This window comes from Dipodomys spectabilis, unplaced genomic scaffold (genome assembly GCF_019054845.1).
Source record: "Dipodomys spectabilis isolate Male_0828 unplaced genomic scaffold, ASM1905484v1 ptg000669l, whole genome shotgun sequence".
Classification (NCBI taxonomy): Eukaryota; Metazoa; Chordata; class Mammalia; order Rodentia; family Heteromyidae; genus Dipodomys; species Dipodomys spectabilis.
In genome coordinates, this window is record NW_024871346.1 from 5658817 (window position 1) to 5673978 (window position 15162).

Consider the following 15162-nt stretch of genomic DNA (forward strand, 5'->3'; position numbering starts at 1 on the left):
AGAAATCAAAACATACCAAAATAGTACAATCTTTAACATACTGTCTTTTTTCTTGCCAGTCCTGAGATGAACTCAGGACCTAGGCATTGTCCCTGAGCTTCTTTTGTTCAAGGCTAGCACTCTACCACTTTGAGCCACAACACCACTTCTAGCTTTTTCTATTTATGTGGTACTGAGGAATCGAACCCAGGGCTTCATACATGTTAGACAAGGAACCTACCACTAAGCCACATTCTAGCCCCTAACATACTGTCTTATAAAACTCAAGATTAAATTAAATTAAGTACTATGGTGTTGGGACAGGTGTGGGTGTATGAGAGAGTGGTTGAGTACTTAGCATAAATGAGATCTTTGTAGGTTCCATCTCTAGCAATGCAAAAAATAACAAAATACAGAAGAAAGTCTAGAAACAGATCCATGGGTATACTATATGTGTGTGTGTGTGTGTGTGTGTGTGTGTGTGTGTGTGTGTTCATATTTAATAATTGTGACAAAGCAAATATCACACAAAGGGAAGACCCAGATTAAAGCATAAAAATAAATCTTAAAATTCCTAGAAGAAAGGTTGAGGGAGGTATAATTTAGTAGTAACAGTGTATGCTTAGCATGCATTAAGGCCCTGGGTTCATTCCTCAGCACCAGATTAAAAAGCAAAGACTTCTGGAAGACATATTAGGGAATGACATAATTTAAGAGTGGGCTTGGCTTAGAGGTGATCAAGCCTCCCCTGCCCCCGAAAACATAAAAGATTGCTTAGTTTGAGTTTAAAACATAGGAAGAGGCATTATACACAAGTGACTAATTACAAGCCAGGGAAAAATGTTTGCATGTGACATGTGTGTGCCCACAATGCATATATATGAACGGATTCCATCACCAACCACCTCATAAGCAACTCCTCCAAGGAACTAATCACATACACCACCTTCCATCACCCAGGACCCTCATCTTCTCCTGGACAGGAGTCACTGTCCTACTCCTCTGCCAGCTGCACTTCTGTCTGTGGTAGGCCAGGCATGTTAGATTGGCCTGCCCCCTGCCATCTCTTAAAAGTTCTCCACTCAGACTGAAATTGTGTTAGGATTGGTTGAAAGAAACCATGAAGCTGAAGATAGCTGCTATCAGTCAAGTGCAGCAGGCCCTCATTTTTTTTTTTTTTTTAAATCAGGAAGGGCCAGAAAAGGTTGTCCTGTTATAGAGTTATATCTTTTCTTCCAATTCCTCATTCTTTTTAGAGATCTCTTATTCTCTAGACTCAGTTTTTAACAATAATTTTCCTGGGGTCTATGCTCTGTCTGGGTTGTTCTGTGCAGTGTAACTTTCCTCTCAACCACTCAGGATTGCAAAGAGAAAAGTCATCTGTGCCTTTGAAGACCCACAACATTGGCTGGACCTGCTTGGCCTTCTTTCAGACTTTGGTTCTGCACTCCTGCTGTGAGGAGTTAGACCATGTGGACAGGAACTGCATGGCCAATAGATCTGCCCTCTCTCCAGGTGGACTTGGGAAGCCTGGACTTCACTGGGTCTGAACCCCTTCAAGGAGCACCAGAGGTAAGTCACCGTTGCTGATTCTAGTTTTCCAAGGAAAACTGAAGTCTGCAGGCAAAAAAGGTGTTTAGTTTCTTGGCTGTTTATGAACATTTCATTGTTTGTGAAGAGGGAAGGAGTGAGTCATGAGACAGCCATGGGGTTAAGAATTGAACCCTGGCGTCCTGACTCCCAGCCCAGCAATTCTTACTGCTTCTCCACCCTGCCTTTCTGGTATCTTGTACACTAGTTTACGTCGCTGGTGTGTTTACTCCCTGCTGACTGCAAGAGCTCTAGAACTCTAAAAGAGCGTAAGAGATGGGCTTGGCCAGAAAGTCAAAAGTCAACAACCTAGGAGGGCCACAGGTCAAGTTTCTATTCCGGGCCACTTCTCGGAGGGCGGTTGACGTAGCTGGAGCCCGGGCCCCGCCCCAAGCGGGGGGCAGGTCCTTCCGACAGCTGGGGCTATTTTAAACCAAACTTGGTTCATCCAGATTGGTTCGGCTTCAAAACAAAGGGGAGGGGAGATGCTCGTGGAGGGTGTCCGGCACCCCTTCGGCAGCAGGTTGGTTTATGGGCTTGGGCCCCGTGTCTGAGCTTCTAGGGTGCCCGAGGCTGCTAAAACCAGCCCCCGGACGGTGCCAAGCTAGTAATAAAGTAGTGACTACGGTGTAAAGGTGGCACAACCATCGACACAATAACAGCCGTAATTAGGCTAACTACGGTCTGGCCCCGCCCTGGCTTGGCCCCTGACTCACCCCGACGGCACGCCAGCCATCGGGGAGGAAACTGAGGCAGAGCTGAAGCCAGCAGGCTGGAGCGACCAGTTGCCCAGAATTTTTCAGCTCTCCAGGTCCAAAATCTGTTGTCCGGGATCCGCGCGAAGGCGCTCACAAAGCTCGATTCTGATGTAAGCCCTCCGACCCCGGCCGCAGCGCCCTTCCTCAGACCGCGGGCAATCAACCGCCGCGCGCCCCAGGCCCTAGGAAAAGGGGCGCGGGGACCGGGGGGATCCGGCTCCAGACTACCGCTCCCTTCGGCCTTTGCGCGCCAAGCGCGCCCCCAGTCCCCGCCGCGAAGCCTCCCGCGGTCCTGGTGCCGCGATGCCTCCTGGGAGCTGTAGGATGGCGGCGCGTTCTTTGGGGCCAAGTCCCAGGCCTACGGACTCCATATCCCGTCGTGCCCCGCGACTGTTTCTGACGCGACCCGGAGGCCAGGGGAGGTGGAGGCGTGGCCAGTGCCGGGCCCCACCCCGCTCTCCTCCGGCTGGCCGGACGCGGCGGTAGCAGAGGGCGGCAGCGGCGGCGGCGGCGGCGGCGGCGGCGGCGGCGGCGGCAGCGGCGGCGGCGGTGGGGGGGAGGGGTCGGGCGGGGGGGGCCTGGTGGCCGCGGCGGATGGACTCGCGGGTATCGGAGCTGTTCGGCGGCTGCTGCCGGCCCGGAGCGGGTCCGGCCATGGGCGGGACCCTCAAAGCTAGGGCAGTCGGCAGCGGCGGTAGTGGCTGCGGGGGCCAGAAGGGGAAGAAGAAGAACGGAAGGAACAGAGGGGGCAAAGCCAACAACCCCCCGTACCTCCCCCCCGAGGTGAGCACCTAAAAAGCGGTGGGGCCGAAGGAAACCACTCCTTCCGGTCCCAGGACCCCCGGGAGGCGGGACCGAGAGAACCCCCCTTCCGGTGTCGAGACCCCGGGAAGGAGGGGCGCAGGAGGAGAACCTGCGCTTGTGCCCGGGGAGCCTCATCTCAGGACGGAAGAGCGGAGGGGCTGGACCTCCCCGCGGGTGTCCGGACCTCAGGGGCAGGGCTTACCCCTTATTTGGGAAGAAGACGTGGGAAGAGGGGCTCTCATCTATTTTGGGGCGAACAGAATATTCAGAGTAAATACTACTTTTTCTAAACTTGCTCCACGAGGAAGAGAAGGGTACCCGTGAAAAGAGCAACACGGTCCCTCCCGGTCCCCAGATCCTCACACACATACAGCCAGAGAACAGTTAGACTTAGCCCTCTGCCCTCTGCCTGCCCTGTGAGGGAGTGGGACCAGGGAACAACTCCCACTTAGTCTCTCCTTAAGATAGGGAGACCCAGGGGAAGAACCTAAACCAGTGATTATCAAACTTGTGTGCCAGAATGGTCAGGATTGCTGGCCCCAGTTTCTAGAACTTTTCTGATTCAGTAGGTGAGGGGTGGGTCCGAGAATATGCATTTCTTACAAGTTCCCATGTCTTGCTAATGCTGTGGAGTCTGGGAACACACTGGGATAATTATCTGCCTAGATTGTTACCCTTGTACCATATTTCTGAAGCCCTCCATTCTAATATGCCCATTCCCAACTAAATGATAAATAAGGCATTGTTGGGGGGGGGGGAAGAGAGCCCATCAGCTTTGTAGGGTGGAGATTATGAGTGAAGACCACCTGTCAGGACTTTGTAGGATGATATGATGGGCTGGGTGGGAAGAGGAAAAGTAAAATGGCCAGAGCAGAGGAGGGAAATACAGAATGGCAGTTACATATAGTCTTGTACACTCAAGAAGGGGAATCCCCCTCTGGAAGACAGAAAGAGATCCTGAGGTAGATTGAGGATTTTAGCACAACAGAGGCATGAGGATTAGGGGACAGAAGGTAAAAGCATTGTGGGTCTGGCTTATGGATTCTACCTCCTTTTCACATTTTCTGAGTTTCTTTTGTTCTTATCAGTTCCAACTTTGGAGCTCTCTGCTCTTCCCTCACTGAGCTTATAGTGACCAGTGCTGAGCTCACCTTTTGGCCTCCATCCAGATCCACTTGTAGCTTCTTACACTTGATGGCATCAGCTGAGAGGGGCAGGCAGGAAGGAAAGATCAGGGCAAAGAAAAGCCTTAACAGTCAGGGTGCAGAGGACACATAGACATCTGAGGACCACAGTTTTAGGCTGGTTTAGGGGTGATCTGCACCTGGGAAAAACAGAACTCCCCTGAATAAAGGAGGGACTTGAGGTTCCATTCCTGGCTTAAGTTGATTTATTGTCTCCTTAGAGAGGTCACACTAGGGCTAGCATTGGCCCTTGGCATTCACTGGGCGAGACAGGTGATTGAGAGCCCTGCTCTCTGCTTGGACTCAATGGAAGTTGAGGGAAAGTAGGGGTTGGGTCTGGACAGTAGATGGTGACTGCTTCCTGTTTCTTTTCAGGCTGAAGATGGAAACATTGAATATAAAGTGAGTCTTAGGCTGGGAAAAGTAGGGGATGGGCTAGATTGCCCTTGCCAGCATGGGGTGATTTCTCTAAGGTCTTTCCAGTTTTGTGGTCTATGATAATTGAGGCTGTGGTACAGGGGTAATGCCTCTGAACCTCACTCTGGAAGGGGAACATACTGTTAGGGGAGCTGGGGGGCCAGAAGAGGAAAGGAAGGGTCTTGTCCTTGCAGCAAGACAGATTGGGGGACTATGTGGGTTTAGGAGGAGCACCCCTGATTTCAACTCCTGATACTCTGCCTGCCCTAAGCTGAAGCTGGTGAATCCGTCCCAGTACCGCTTTGAGCACCTGGTGACACAAATGAAGTGGCGACTTCAGGAGGGGCGTGGAGAGGCTGTCTACCAGATTGGGGTAGAGGACAATGGGCTGCTGGTGGGCCTGGCTGAGGAGGAGATGCGGGCCTCTCTCAAGACCCTGCACCGAATGGCAGAGAAGTATGCTTTCCCTCTCCCTCAGTCCTTCCCTAGCTCTGGCGGTGACCCCTGGCATTCCCAGTCACCCAGGGCTCTAGAGTCAAGGCCGGGATGGGGTGCGGGGGAGCTTCTGTAGTTTCTTGACAGGGGGCCAAAGTGGGGGCCCTGGTGTCCTACTCTCTTCATTGAGCATACGCTGTTTTCCGTAAGATGTGCTGGCTTACTTGTTTCCTTTAGAGGGGCTGTGGGTGGGGATTGATGACGAAGAGGGGTAAGGAATAGGTTTTGGGAGCTCTGTGGGTGGTGCAGAAAGGTCATTGGTCCAGAGCCAGGTTGTAACGGAGGGAGTACAATGCAATATGACAGCTGTGGCCTTGCAATGACAGGGTTGGGGCAGACATCACTGTTCTTCGGGAGCGAGAAGTGGATTATGACAGTGACATGCCCCGGAAGATCACTGAGGTGCTGGTACGAAAGGTCCCTGACAACCAGCAGGTGAGTACCAGCCCTTCCCAGCCCCCATGCTGATGCAACCTAGTCCTTATTGTGGTATCCAGATTCTCTCTCTCTCTCTCTCTTTCTTTTCTTTTTTCTTTTTTTGTCAGTTGTGGGACTTGAACTCTGGGTCTGGGCTCTGTCCTTGAGCTCTTCAGCTCAAGACAAGCACTCTAGCACTTGAGCCACAGCGCCACTTCTGGTTTTCTGGTGGTTAACTGGAGATAAGCGTCTCACAGACTTTCCTGCCCGAGCTGGCTTTGAACCATGATCCTCAGATCTCAGCCTAAGTAGCTAAGATAACAGGCGTGAGCCACTAGTGCCAGGCTCCAGATTCTCTCTTGACTTTCAGTGGTAGGTAATTGATTAGAGCCCTTACCTCTGGCAATTTGTTTACAGTTCCTGGACCTCCGTGTGGCTGTCTTGGGGAATGTGGACTCAGGAAAATCAACCCTGCTTGGGGTCCTGACCCAAGGAGAGCTGGACAATGGGCGGGGCCGGGCTCGACTCAACCTTTTCCGCCACCTGCACGAGATTCAGTCTGGTCGAACCTCCAGCATCAGCTTCGAGATCCTGGGCTTTAACAGCAAGGGAGAGGTGCATGGGATCACTGGGACCCAGTAGGGCCAACCTCTAAGGATGGATGGGATGGTAGAGGCGAAGGACAGAGGCTGGGGGCCAAGTGTGGAGTCTTTGGAGTGGTGTAGATGAAGGTCCCCTGGGCGCTGCCAACAGATGCTCTACCTTTTAGGAAGCACATGGAAATCAACTGGACTAAGTAGAAAGTGGGGCTCAGTTTCGAGGCAGGGTCACTAGGGACTGACTTAGGTCCTGGCAACTCCTAAAGGGTTGGGGTGGCTTGCAGGGGGCACTGAGAGCCTGGGCTCTGGGCTAGGTGGTGAATTACAGCGACTCACGGACGGCAGAAGAGATCTGCGAGAGCAGCTCCAAGATGATCACCTTCATCGACCTGGCAGGCCACCATAAGTACCTGCACACCACCATCTTCGGCCTCACCTCCTACTGCCCAGACTGCGCCCTGCTCCTCGTCAGTGCTAACACGGGGATTGGTACGAAGCACCGGGCAGGGGGCAGGGCTGAAGGGAGGTGCTGACTCTCCTACCCTGGGCTTCCTCAAAGTTGAGAGTCACACCAACTCTCCTCTTCCTTTCCTCCCTCCCACATTCTTCTCTCCTGCTGCTGCCACTTCTCTCTGAGGTAGCTGGCACTACAAGGGAACATCTGGGGCTGGCCCTGGCCCTGAAAGTGCCCTTCTTCATCGTGGTCAGTAAAGTGGACCTCTGTGCCAAGACCACAGTGGAGAGGACAGTACGCCAGCTGGAGCGGGTCCTCAAGCAGCCTGGCTGCCACAAGGTCCCCATGTTGGTCACCTCTGAGGACGATGCTGTCACTGCTGCCCAGCAGTTTGCCCAGTCACCCAAGTGAGCCTGACTCTCACCCTAAAGCCCTGGTCCACAGGGAAGGTTCCAGAGTGCCCAGGAGCTTGGTGTCCTGTCTTCAGGGTTAGATGCTTTCTGACTCAGATTCTGGCCTTGGCTCTTTCAGCTTAGGATGGGGCTGGGGAATTGGTCTCTGAAGGGCTTGGCCCTTCCCCTGGAGCTTTGCTGATGCCTGGGACCCTGGGGATATTTGCTGTCTCTCGGGCCTGGGGATGGACTTCATGCACCACATTCCTTGGCTTGGAAAGAGGGACCCTTTCCTGCCCATAGAAAAGCTCACCTGCCATGTGTAGGCCTCTACTTCCTGGCAGGATTTCCCTCATCTCCATTTCATACCTTCTTCCACAGTGTCACCCCTATCTTCACACTGTCCAGTGTGTCGGGGGAGAGTCTGGACCTTCTCAAAGTCTTCTTGAACATCCTGCCACCGCTCACCAACAGCAAAGAGCAGGAGGAACTCATGCAGCAGTTGACAGAATTCCAGGTAGTTGGCTCAAAAACAGGTAGAAGGCTGGGGATGGGGAAGGGCCAGTTCTTTTCACGCCAGAGCCCGTTGGGAGATTGTCGAGCCCTGGCTGGCAGGACATTGATGGAGTTTTCTTTGGCTCCAGGTAGATGAGATCTACACAGTACCAGAAGTGGGGACTGTTGTTGGCGGGACACTTGCCAGGTGAATTGTCTTGTTTGCTCTCCACCCTATTTGGCCCTCACACCCTGGTCCTGGAGTTGCGCAGAGCCCAAGGATGCACTTGTTTGTTCATTGGCTTTCATGTCTAAAAGAGCTGTAGGACGCCACTCAATTGGCTTGTGAGGGAAGAAATAGTATGGCGGCTTGCTGGGAAGAAGTGTGGGCTTATCAACTCAGGTCAGAGTGGGGAATAGTAGACTTTTCAAAGCAGAGGGTGAAACCCAAGGGGATCACTTGCTTCTCCAGGGGTCAGGTGTTCACTGTTATCAAACCAGAAGGCGCCTTTGTGCCAACCGTTGCCGCGGGTCTTCCCTGGTATTGGACTTCAGTCTCAGCAGACTGGCAAGGCAGTCCTTTCCCTACCTTCAAATCCGAATTTAGACTTCCTTTCCCCTACTTGAGGGTCTCAATCCCAGAAGGGAGAGTGCTCTGTATGACGCTCGCAGTCGGCCAGGGGACCTAGGCTGACACTGTACCACCTGCCCTCTGGGCTGCAGTGGGATTTGCCGTGAGGGCGACCAGCTGGTGGTGGGCCCTACGGACGATGGCCGCTTCCTGGAGCTGAAAGTATGCAGCATCCAGCGCAACCGCTCTGCCTGTCGAGTGCTGCGAGCTGGTCAGGCTGCTACACTGGCCCTTGGGGACTTTGACCGTGCATTGCTTCGAAAGGTGAGGTGGGTGCAGGGGTTGGAGAGAGAGCATGAGTGAGTGAGTGACTCTTGGCCAAGGAGCACTGTGGTCTGAGGTGCTTCTGTCACCCAGCAGCATAGGCCTGCATACAGAGCCTGTATAAAGTGACTTAGAATACTCACCAAGGGGAAGAGCACTTTAGTGTGAGTCAGTACAGTATAAGCTGCATGTCCAGGATTCTAAAGATACTGTTTTGAAAAGGTGAAGAGGACATGGGAGATGGGCAAAGAAATTACCCTTGAAGAGGAGAATTGAGACAATTGTCAGCCAAGGCCTCTGGAGTTACATAGAGAAGCAGGGTCAGGCGGGGTGTAGGGTGGCTGGGGGGGGGTCGTCTAAAGCCAGGTGTGCCCCTCGTGGGCCTGTGCTGCGCCTTCCCCAGGGCATGGTGATGGTGAGCCCTGAGATGAACCCCACCATCTGCTCAGTGTTTGAGGCAGAGATAGTCCTACTGTTCCATGCCACTACCTTCCGGCGAGGATTCCAGGTGACAGTACACGTGGGCAATGTTCGCCAGACAGCAGTGGTGGAAAAGATCCATGCGAAGGTGAGTGGGGCCCTGCCAGGCCTCGATTGCTCTGGGGAAAAGGCAGACTGCCTCCAGAAGGGAGGAAGGCCTCACCTTGGACATGGTGGCATTCTCTGATCCCGCAATGGGAACAGAAGCCTATGTAGGATGGGAAACAGCCCACCTGGAGGCCCCAGGGGTAGCCAAGGCTGGTGGAGGTGGGAGATGGGAGGCAGTGGCCAGGGCAGTAACCACTCATCTGCTGCAGGACAAGCTACGGACAGGGGAGAAGGCAGTGGTGCGTTTCCGCTTCCTGAAACACCCAGAGTACCTGAAGGTGGGCGCCAAACTGCTGTTCCGGGAGGGTGTCACCAAGGGCATCGGCCATGTCACCGATGTGCAAGCCATTTCAGCAGGAGCACAGGCCAACATGGGCTTCTGAGTCTTCCCAGCAGGATAGCTCTATTGCTGTCGCTACAATATAAGGTGACTTCCGGCCCTGCTGCCCGCTGTTGGCGGCTGTGTGTGTTCATAGGCTAGGGAGAGGGACGCTCTCTGCCACTCGCTTCCTGACAGCTTTCAGGAGAAGTGTGAAGCTTGGTGTGGCCACCAGGGAGGGGCAGAACTGACTGAGGGGAAGACATTTCAGGGGAGTGCTCAGCAGCTGCGAGCCTACCTGGCTGGCCCATCAACCCTGCAGACCTGTGGCCCATCTACTGGAGGGAGCAGACTACCGCCACTGTGGCCCACCATCAGGACTGGGCATGACCAGTGTGGTCCCTGCCCTTCAGGAATCGTACAACTGGGGGTGGCCCTCAGAAGCACTCCTTTTTCTATACCTCTTCTCAAGACCATTGCCCATCTCTACCTGACTGGACAAAAACCATTGCTCCTGGCCATCTTGGTGGCCCCAGAGTCTGAAGAACAGGATAGAGGGCCAGTGAGCGACAGTGTTCCCACCTTGTGCTGAGACCTAAGGCCTACCTACCCCTCAGCTTCGTTCCCCCTTCTCTCACGGGCCGGACCCCTAGCTCTTCTCACAGGCCCCATAGGTGCTATTTGTTGTGCTGGCCCCAGTGTGGGGCTGCCGAGCTAAAGCTTGCCGTGCCAGAGGCCAGCTGCATGTAAATCACCTCCTCCTCTCTCTCTGCAGTCACCTGTTGGCTTTCATGCTGGATCAAATCGTACGCTTTGCTCCTCTAGGTTGGCTGGTGGCTGGGGGACCTGACCCCTCACGGTTCTGCATCTTACCCTCTCCACCCCATTTTCTGCTCTGACATAAACTTTTAGTAATTTGTAGTGATCATCCCCTTCCCTCGGTAGCAGGGAACCAGGAGGAAAGGGAAAGATGGTGCCATATTTCCTACTCTTAGGCATGGACTTTCCTTTCCCTTCGTTAGCGTCCTGGGTTCCCGTGGGCTCAGGGATTTGTTGGTTGAGATTTCTCTGCATATATACATATATAAATGTACATGTATATATATTTAAATACACATATATATTGTACAGAATAAAATGTTTTATTGAACACACTGTGCTTATGCTTAAGACACAGGCTCAGCTTGCAGAGTTAGATTCCTCTCCAGAATTAGAGGTGAGTGAATCCACACCATTCCTGACCTCCCAAAAGGTCCCTTTTCTCATTTCTTTTGTACTCCCCCACAGGAACAGTGTCCAATGCTCTAGCTGTGTGTTCTGGTCTGTTTTGCATCATTCTTGAGTGAGCAGAGTTAGAAAGCAAACAAAACCAAGGCCTTTTTTTTTTTGGTCAGTTATGGGGCTTGAACTCTGGGCCTGGGCGGTGTCCCTGAGCTCTTCAGCTCAAGGCTAGCGTTCTACCACTTGAACCACAGCACCACTTCATCTTCTGGTGGTTTATTGGAGATAAGACTCAGGGACTTTCCTGCTCAGGCTGGCTTTGAGCTGCTATCCTCATATCTCAGCTTCCTGAGTAGCTAGGATGACAGGCTTGAGCCACTGGTGCCCAGCTAAAACCAAGGCCTTTTTGGCTCTAATAGGTAGTTACCCTGTATTTAAGGAGGAGCCCTCTCCTCTGCCTGTCAGAGATCAGGAAGAAATTAAGATATGAATGTAATATTATGTAATCTGGTCCTTACATTTGACTTTTTTTTCCTGGTGCTTGTAACTGAGGCTTGAATTTAGGGCCTTACACTCTTGCTTGGCTTTTTTGCTCAAAGCTGGCATTCTAGCATTTGAACTACACCCGCACTTCTGACTTTTTTGTTGATTAACTGGAGATAAAACTCTGACATTTCTGCCTGGGCTAGCTTTGAATTGCAATCCTCAGGTCTCAGCCTCCTGAGTAGCTAGGATTTATAGGTCCAAGTCGCCAATGCCCTGCGTTTCACAGGTCTGTTATAACCTAGATTTAGAATTTTGAGGACCATCTGTAGAATATCAGCCCCTCTTCCTTTTTCCATGTTCAGACTATCTGATTGCCACTGTAAGCTCTGGTCCTGGAAAAAGAAATAATGTGGTTTAAGGTCTTATGTGCCTGTCTGCCTTGAGAGTATTAAAGTGATAGTGTCCCTCCGCTCAGGACCAGCTACCACTTAAAACACTACTAGTTTGTCTTGCTACTAAGAAGCCTATGATTAAAAAACTTACTGTATTAGGAGCTAGGAGCATTTACTTCCTTCTTAGGAGTTATATGTTTACTTCTTTATGCAAGCTGCTATTGTGCAACCAGATGGCCCTATAGCTTTCCCCCAGCAATGACCTTTACACTTCTGCCTGCCAGCCAGGCTCATTGCCATTGTGCTGGAACAAAGCTGGCATTCCCGAGAAAACAGGTGTGCTGCTAATACTGCCCCTAGTGGTCTGCTTATACCCTATTAGTCAGGGCCTCTACAAGTCCAATGAGACCTCTACCATACCACTTTTGTCTATGGCTCCTTCATGCAAGCCAGCCTGCCAAAAAGTATTTAACTTGGTCTGCAGAACAGCCAAAAGAGATGGATCCTTCAGATATCATTTTTGTTATCTCTAACATAGATTAAGAAAAAGCTGAAGCTGGTGCCAATCGCTCAGGCCTATATCCCTAGCTACTCATGAGTCTGAGATCTAAGAATCGAGGTTTGAAGCCAGCCTGGGCAGGAAAACCAACCACACTCTTATCTCCAATTAACCACTAAAAAGCCAGAAGTGAAACTGGCCCAAGTGGTAGAGTGCTAGACTTAAGCACAAAAGCTCAAGGCGGTGCCCAGACCCTGAGTTCAAGCCCTGGGACTGGCACACAAAAAAGAGCTAGAAGTAGTAGGACATGCCTGGAATCCCAGCATGCCAGCGGCTGAGGCAATGGGATCATTAGTTCAAGGCCAACTTAGACACAGTGAGCCTGTCTTAGAGAAAAAAGGGTACTGTACATTGGTGTGTGTGTGTGTATAATGTTGGAAAATCACATCTCAGTACTTGGGACACCTCCAGGAAGTAGTGAGCAACTTTGCTACATTAATGGAACATTCCGAGGGGGGGGGGGGGGAGAGGGAGGCACGGAGGGAGAATGTGAGACAGGCCTGCACAAAGCTTGTACTTTTTTTGGGGGGTCCGGTCGTGGGGCCTGAATGCTGGGCCTGGGTGCCATCCCTCAGCTCTTCAGCTCAAGGCTAGCGCTCTACCACTTGAGCCACAGCGCCACTTCTGGCTTTTTTCCTTTTGCTTATGTGGTGCTGAGGAATCGAACCCAGGGCCTTGTGCATGCAAGGCAAGCGCTCTACCACTGAGCCACCTTCCCAGCCCCAAGCTTGTACATTTTTATTGTCCCGGTTTGGCAGTCACATCTAAAATTTATAAAGGTGATATTCAGAGGGATTTACCATTTCACAAGTTAGGTAATGAGTACATTTATTTTTGGGCAATGTTACCTCTTCCTTTGCTCTCTGCTGTTTTTTTTCCCTTCCATACCCACTCACAGTTGTATAATTCATTTTCAGCATATTATCTATTGAGTATCATTGCTGCATTTGTTCACCCATTTCTGTGCCTCTCCCTAACCTCTCAAAGACAGATACAGATATCTAAACATTGTTTTTATACATACATACATACATTCAAGGAATATCAGGAACATGTTACATATGGGTTTGGCACTTTGAAGAATTCTTGCCTTTAAGAAGCTGTAAGTATAGTATACATAGGAGGTTAGTCATAGAAGTAAATACCATCAAAGGATAGTTTCTGCTAGACTCAGTGAATTTCAATTTTTCCCTCTTCAAGTTAAAATCAGAGCCCCAATTTATAAACTAAAAAGCCTAGGTTGATTTATTTTTATTTTTTTTTGCCTAGGTTGATTTGTATCCATTGTTCTCCCTACCAATTTCACCTGTCACTTCCTAGCTCAGTCCATTTCCAGTTGATTCCATGTCTCATTTCACATTCTTTTGTGGAACTGGGGATTAAATAGTCTCACACTGGGCAGATACTCAGTCACTTAACTTATACCTCATCGCACCAATACTTTGAGCCCAAAGAGCCCATTTCCCATACGTAAAAGTAAAGGTTAATAATACAGTACCCGGGTAAGCATACTGTCCCATGATGCAATTCCAGATACATAGGAAGACAGATTGGGAGGATTGCAGTTCATGCAAGCTCTACCCAAAAATTAGCTAGAGCAGATAAGCCTGGGGGTATGGCTCAAGTGGTCGAACACCTACCTAGTCAGTTCAAATTCTAATATCACCACTACCACTCTCCAAAAACTTTCTGGTTAAAGCACTATCCGAACTGCCCATTTTATAAAGCTAGGAATAAAAAAGAATTTTAAGTCATTTAGTTTTGTTTATTTTTTGGTCGGTTGTGGGGCCTGAACTCTGGACCTGGGCGCTGTCCTTCAGCTCTTCAGCTGCTGACTAGCGCTCTACCACTTGAGCCTCAGCCCCACTTCCAGCTTTTTCTGCTTATGTGGTACTGAAGAATAGAACCCAGGGCCTCATGTATGCCAGGCAAGCACTCTTACCACTGAGCCACCTTCCCAGCCCCAAGTCATTTAATTTTTTTTGGGGGGGGGGGGGGAGGGGTCTAGTCGTGGGGCCTGAACTCTGGGCCTGGGCGCTGTCCCTCAGCTCTTCAGCTCAAGGCTAGCGCTCTACCACTTGAGCCACAGCGCCACTTCCGGCTTTTTTCTTTTTGCTTATGTGGTGCTGAGGAATCGAACCCAGGGCCTCAGGCATGCAAGGCAAGCGCTCTACCACTGAGCCACCTTGCCAGCCCAAGTCATTTAGTTTTAAACTTTTTTTTTTTTTCTGTGCCAACTTGGTTGGGTACTTTGTTTTAGCAAGGATTTTAGGATAACATGAAAAAGTAGGGGAAAATAGAGAGGAAAAAAAACACTTTCTGCTCTCCAAGCAGGAAAAAGGGGTTAAAAGACTAAGTTGGGTGAGGCACCATGCTTGTAATCCTAGACAGACAGGAGGCTGAGATCATTTGAAGCCAGCTGGGGCAGGAAAGTCCATGGGATTCTTCTTTCCAGTTAACCACCAAAAAGCTAAAGAGGAGCTGTGGTTGCAGTGGTAGAGTGTTACCATTGATCAAAACTCAGGGACAGCACCCAGGCCCTGAGTTCTAGCCCCAGGATTGGTATAACATTAAAAAAACAAAAACAAAAAAAGCTTCCAAGTTAGGGACCTGAAATAAGTCATCCCCACCGCCACCCCAGCTGTGGTGATGACTGAATCTAGAACCTTAAATGTGCTATGCAGGTACTCTACAACTGATCTATCTCCCCAGCCCCTAAGCACATCACTTTCTATCTTAGATGGTCGGTAGGGTAATAGGGTAATAATCTTATTTTTATAGCTGCCTTGCTCAAAGCCAGGCACTGTAAGAGTTTAGAACTCATTTCCTTAGGCTGCATGGCCTCACCCTATTTTTACTATATATGGCACTGCTTCCCCTAAATTCTAAAGATTAGACTAAGGACAGGTTTTTAATTTACAATGGCACAGGGAGAAGTGGAAGCCTAGCACCTACCAGATTTCTTTTTTCTTTTTTAGTTCTCAATATGTAGCTCAGATTGACCTCAAATTCTGTATCCCGTGCCTTGGCCTTCTTGGTGGGTCACCAGCCTGGCCTTCAGTGATTTTTTTTCCCCCCAGTCCTGGGGCTTGAACTCAGGGCCTGGGCACTGTCCCTG

General features: G+C 50.8%; 1 protein-coding gene across 3 annotated transcripts; it reads left to right on the top strand.

Annotated features, from left to right (window-relative positions):
- Nucleotides 1-1323: 1323 nt before the first annotated feature.
- On the top strand, nt 1324-10790 carry Gtpbp2 (GTP binding protein 2). Of its 3 annotated transcripts, none has more exons than XM_042671941.1 (12): nt 1324-1551; nt 4691-4717; nt 5004-5188; nt 5554-5662; nt 6062-6259; nt 6558-6732; nt 6885-7104; nt 7471-7606; nt 7734-7792; nt 8308-8479; nt 8883-9047; nt 9277-10789. In XM_042671941.1, exons 1-12 carry the CDS (start codon nt 1450-1452, stop codon nt 9448-9450), a joined length of 1722 nt encoding a protein of 573 aa, XP_042527875.1. In that variant the 5' UTR covers nt 1324-1449; the 3' UTR covers nt 9451-10789. The 3 variants fall into 3 exon arrangements, with proteins under 3 accessions (XP_042527875.1, XP_042527874.1, XP_042527877.1); XM_042671940.1 differs by lacking the exon at nt 1324-1551 and adding an exon at nt 2858-3110 and having other exon boundaries at nt 9277-10790; XM_042671943.1 differs by lacking the exons at nt 1324-1551; nt 9277-10789 and adding an exon at nt 2903-3110 and having other exon boundaries at nt 8929-9041.
- The last annotated feature ends 4372 nt before the right edge of the window (nt 10791-15162 follow it).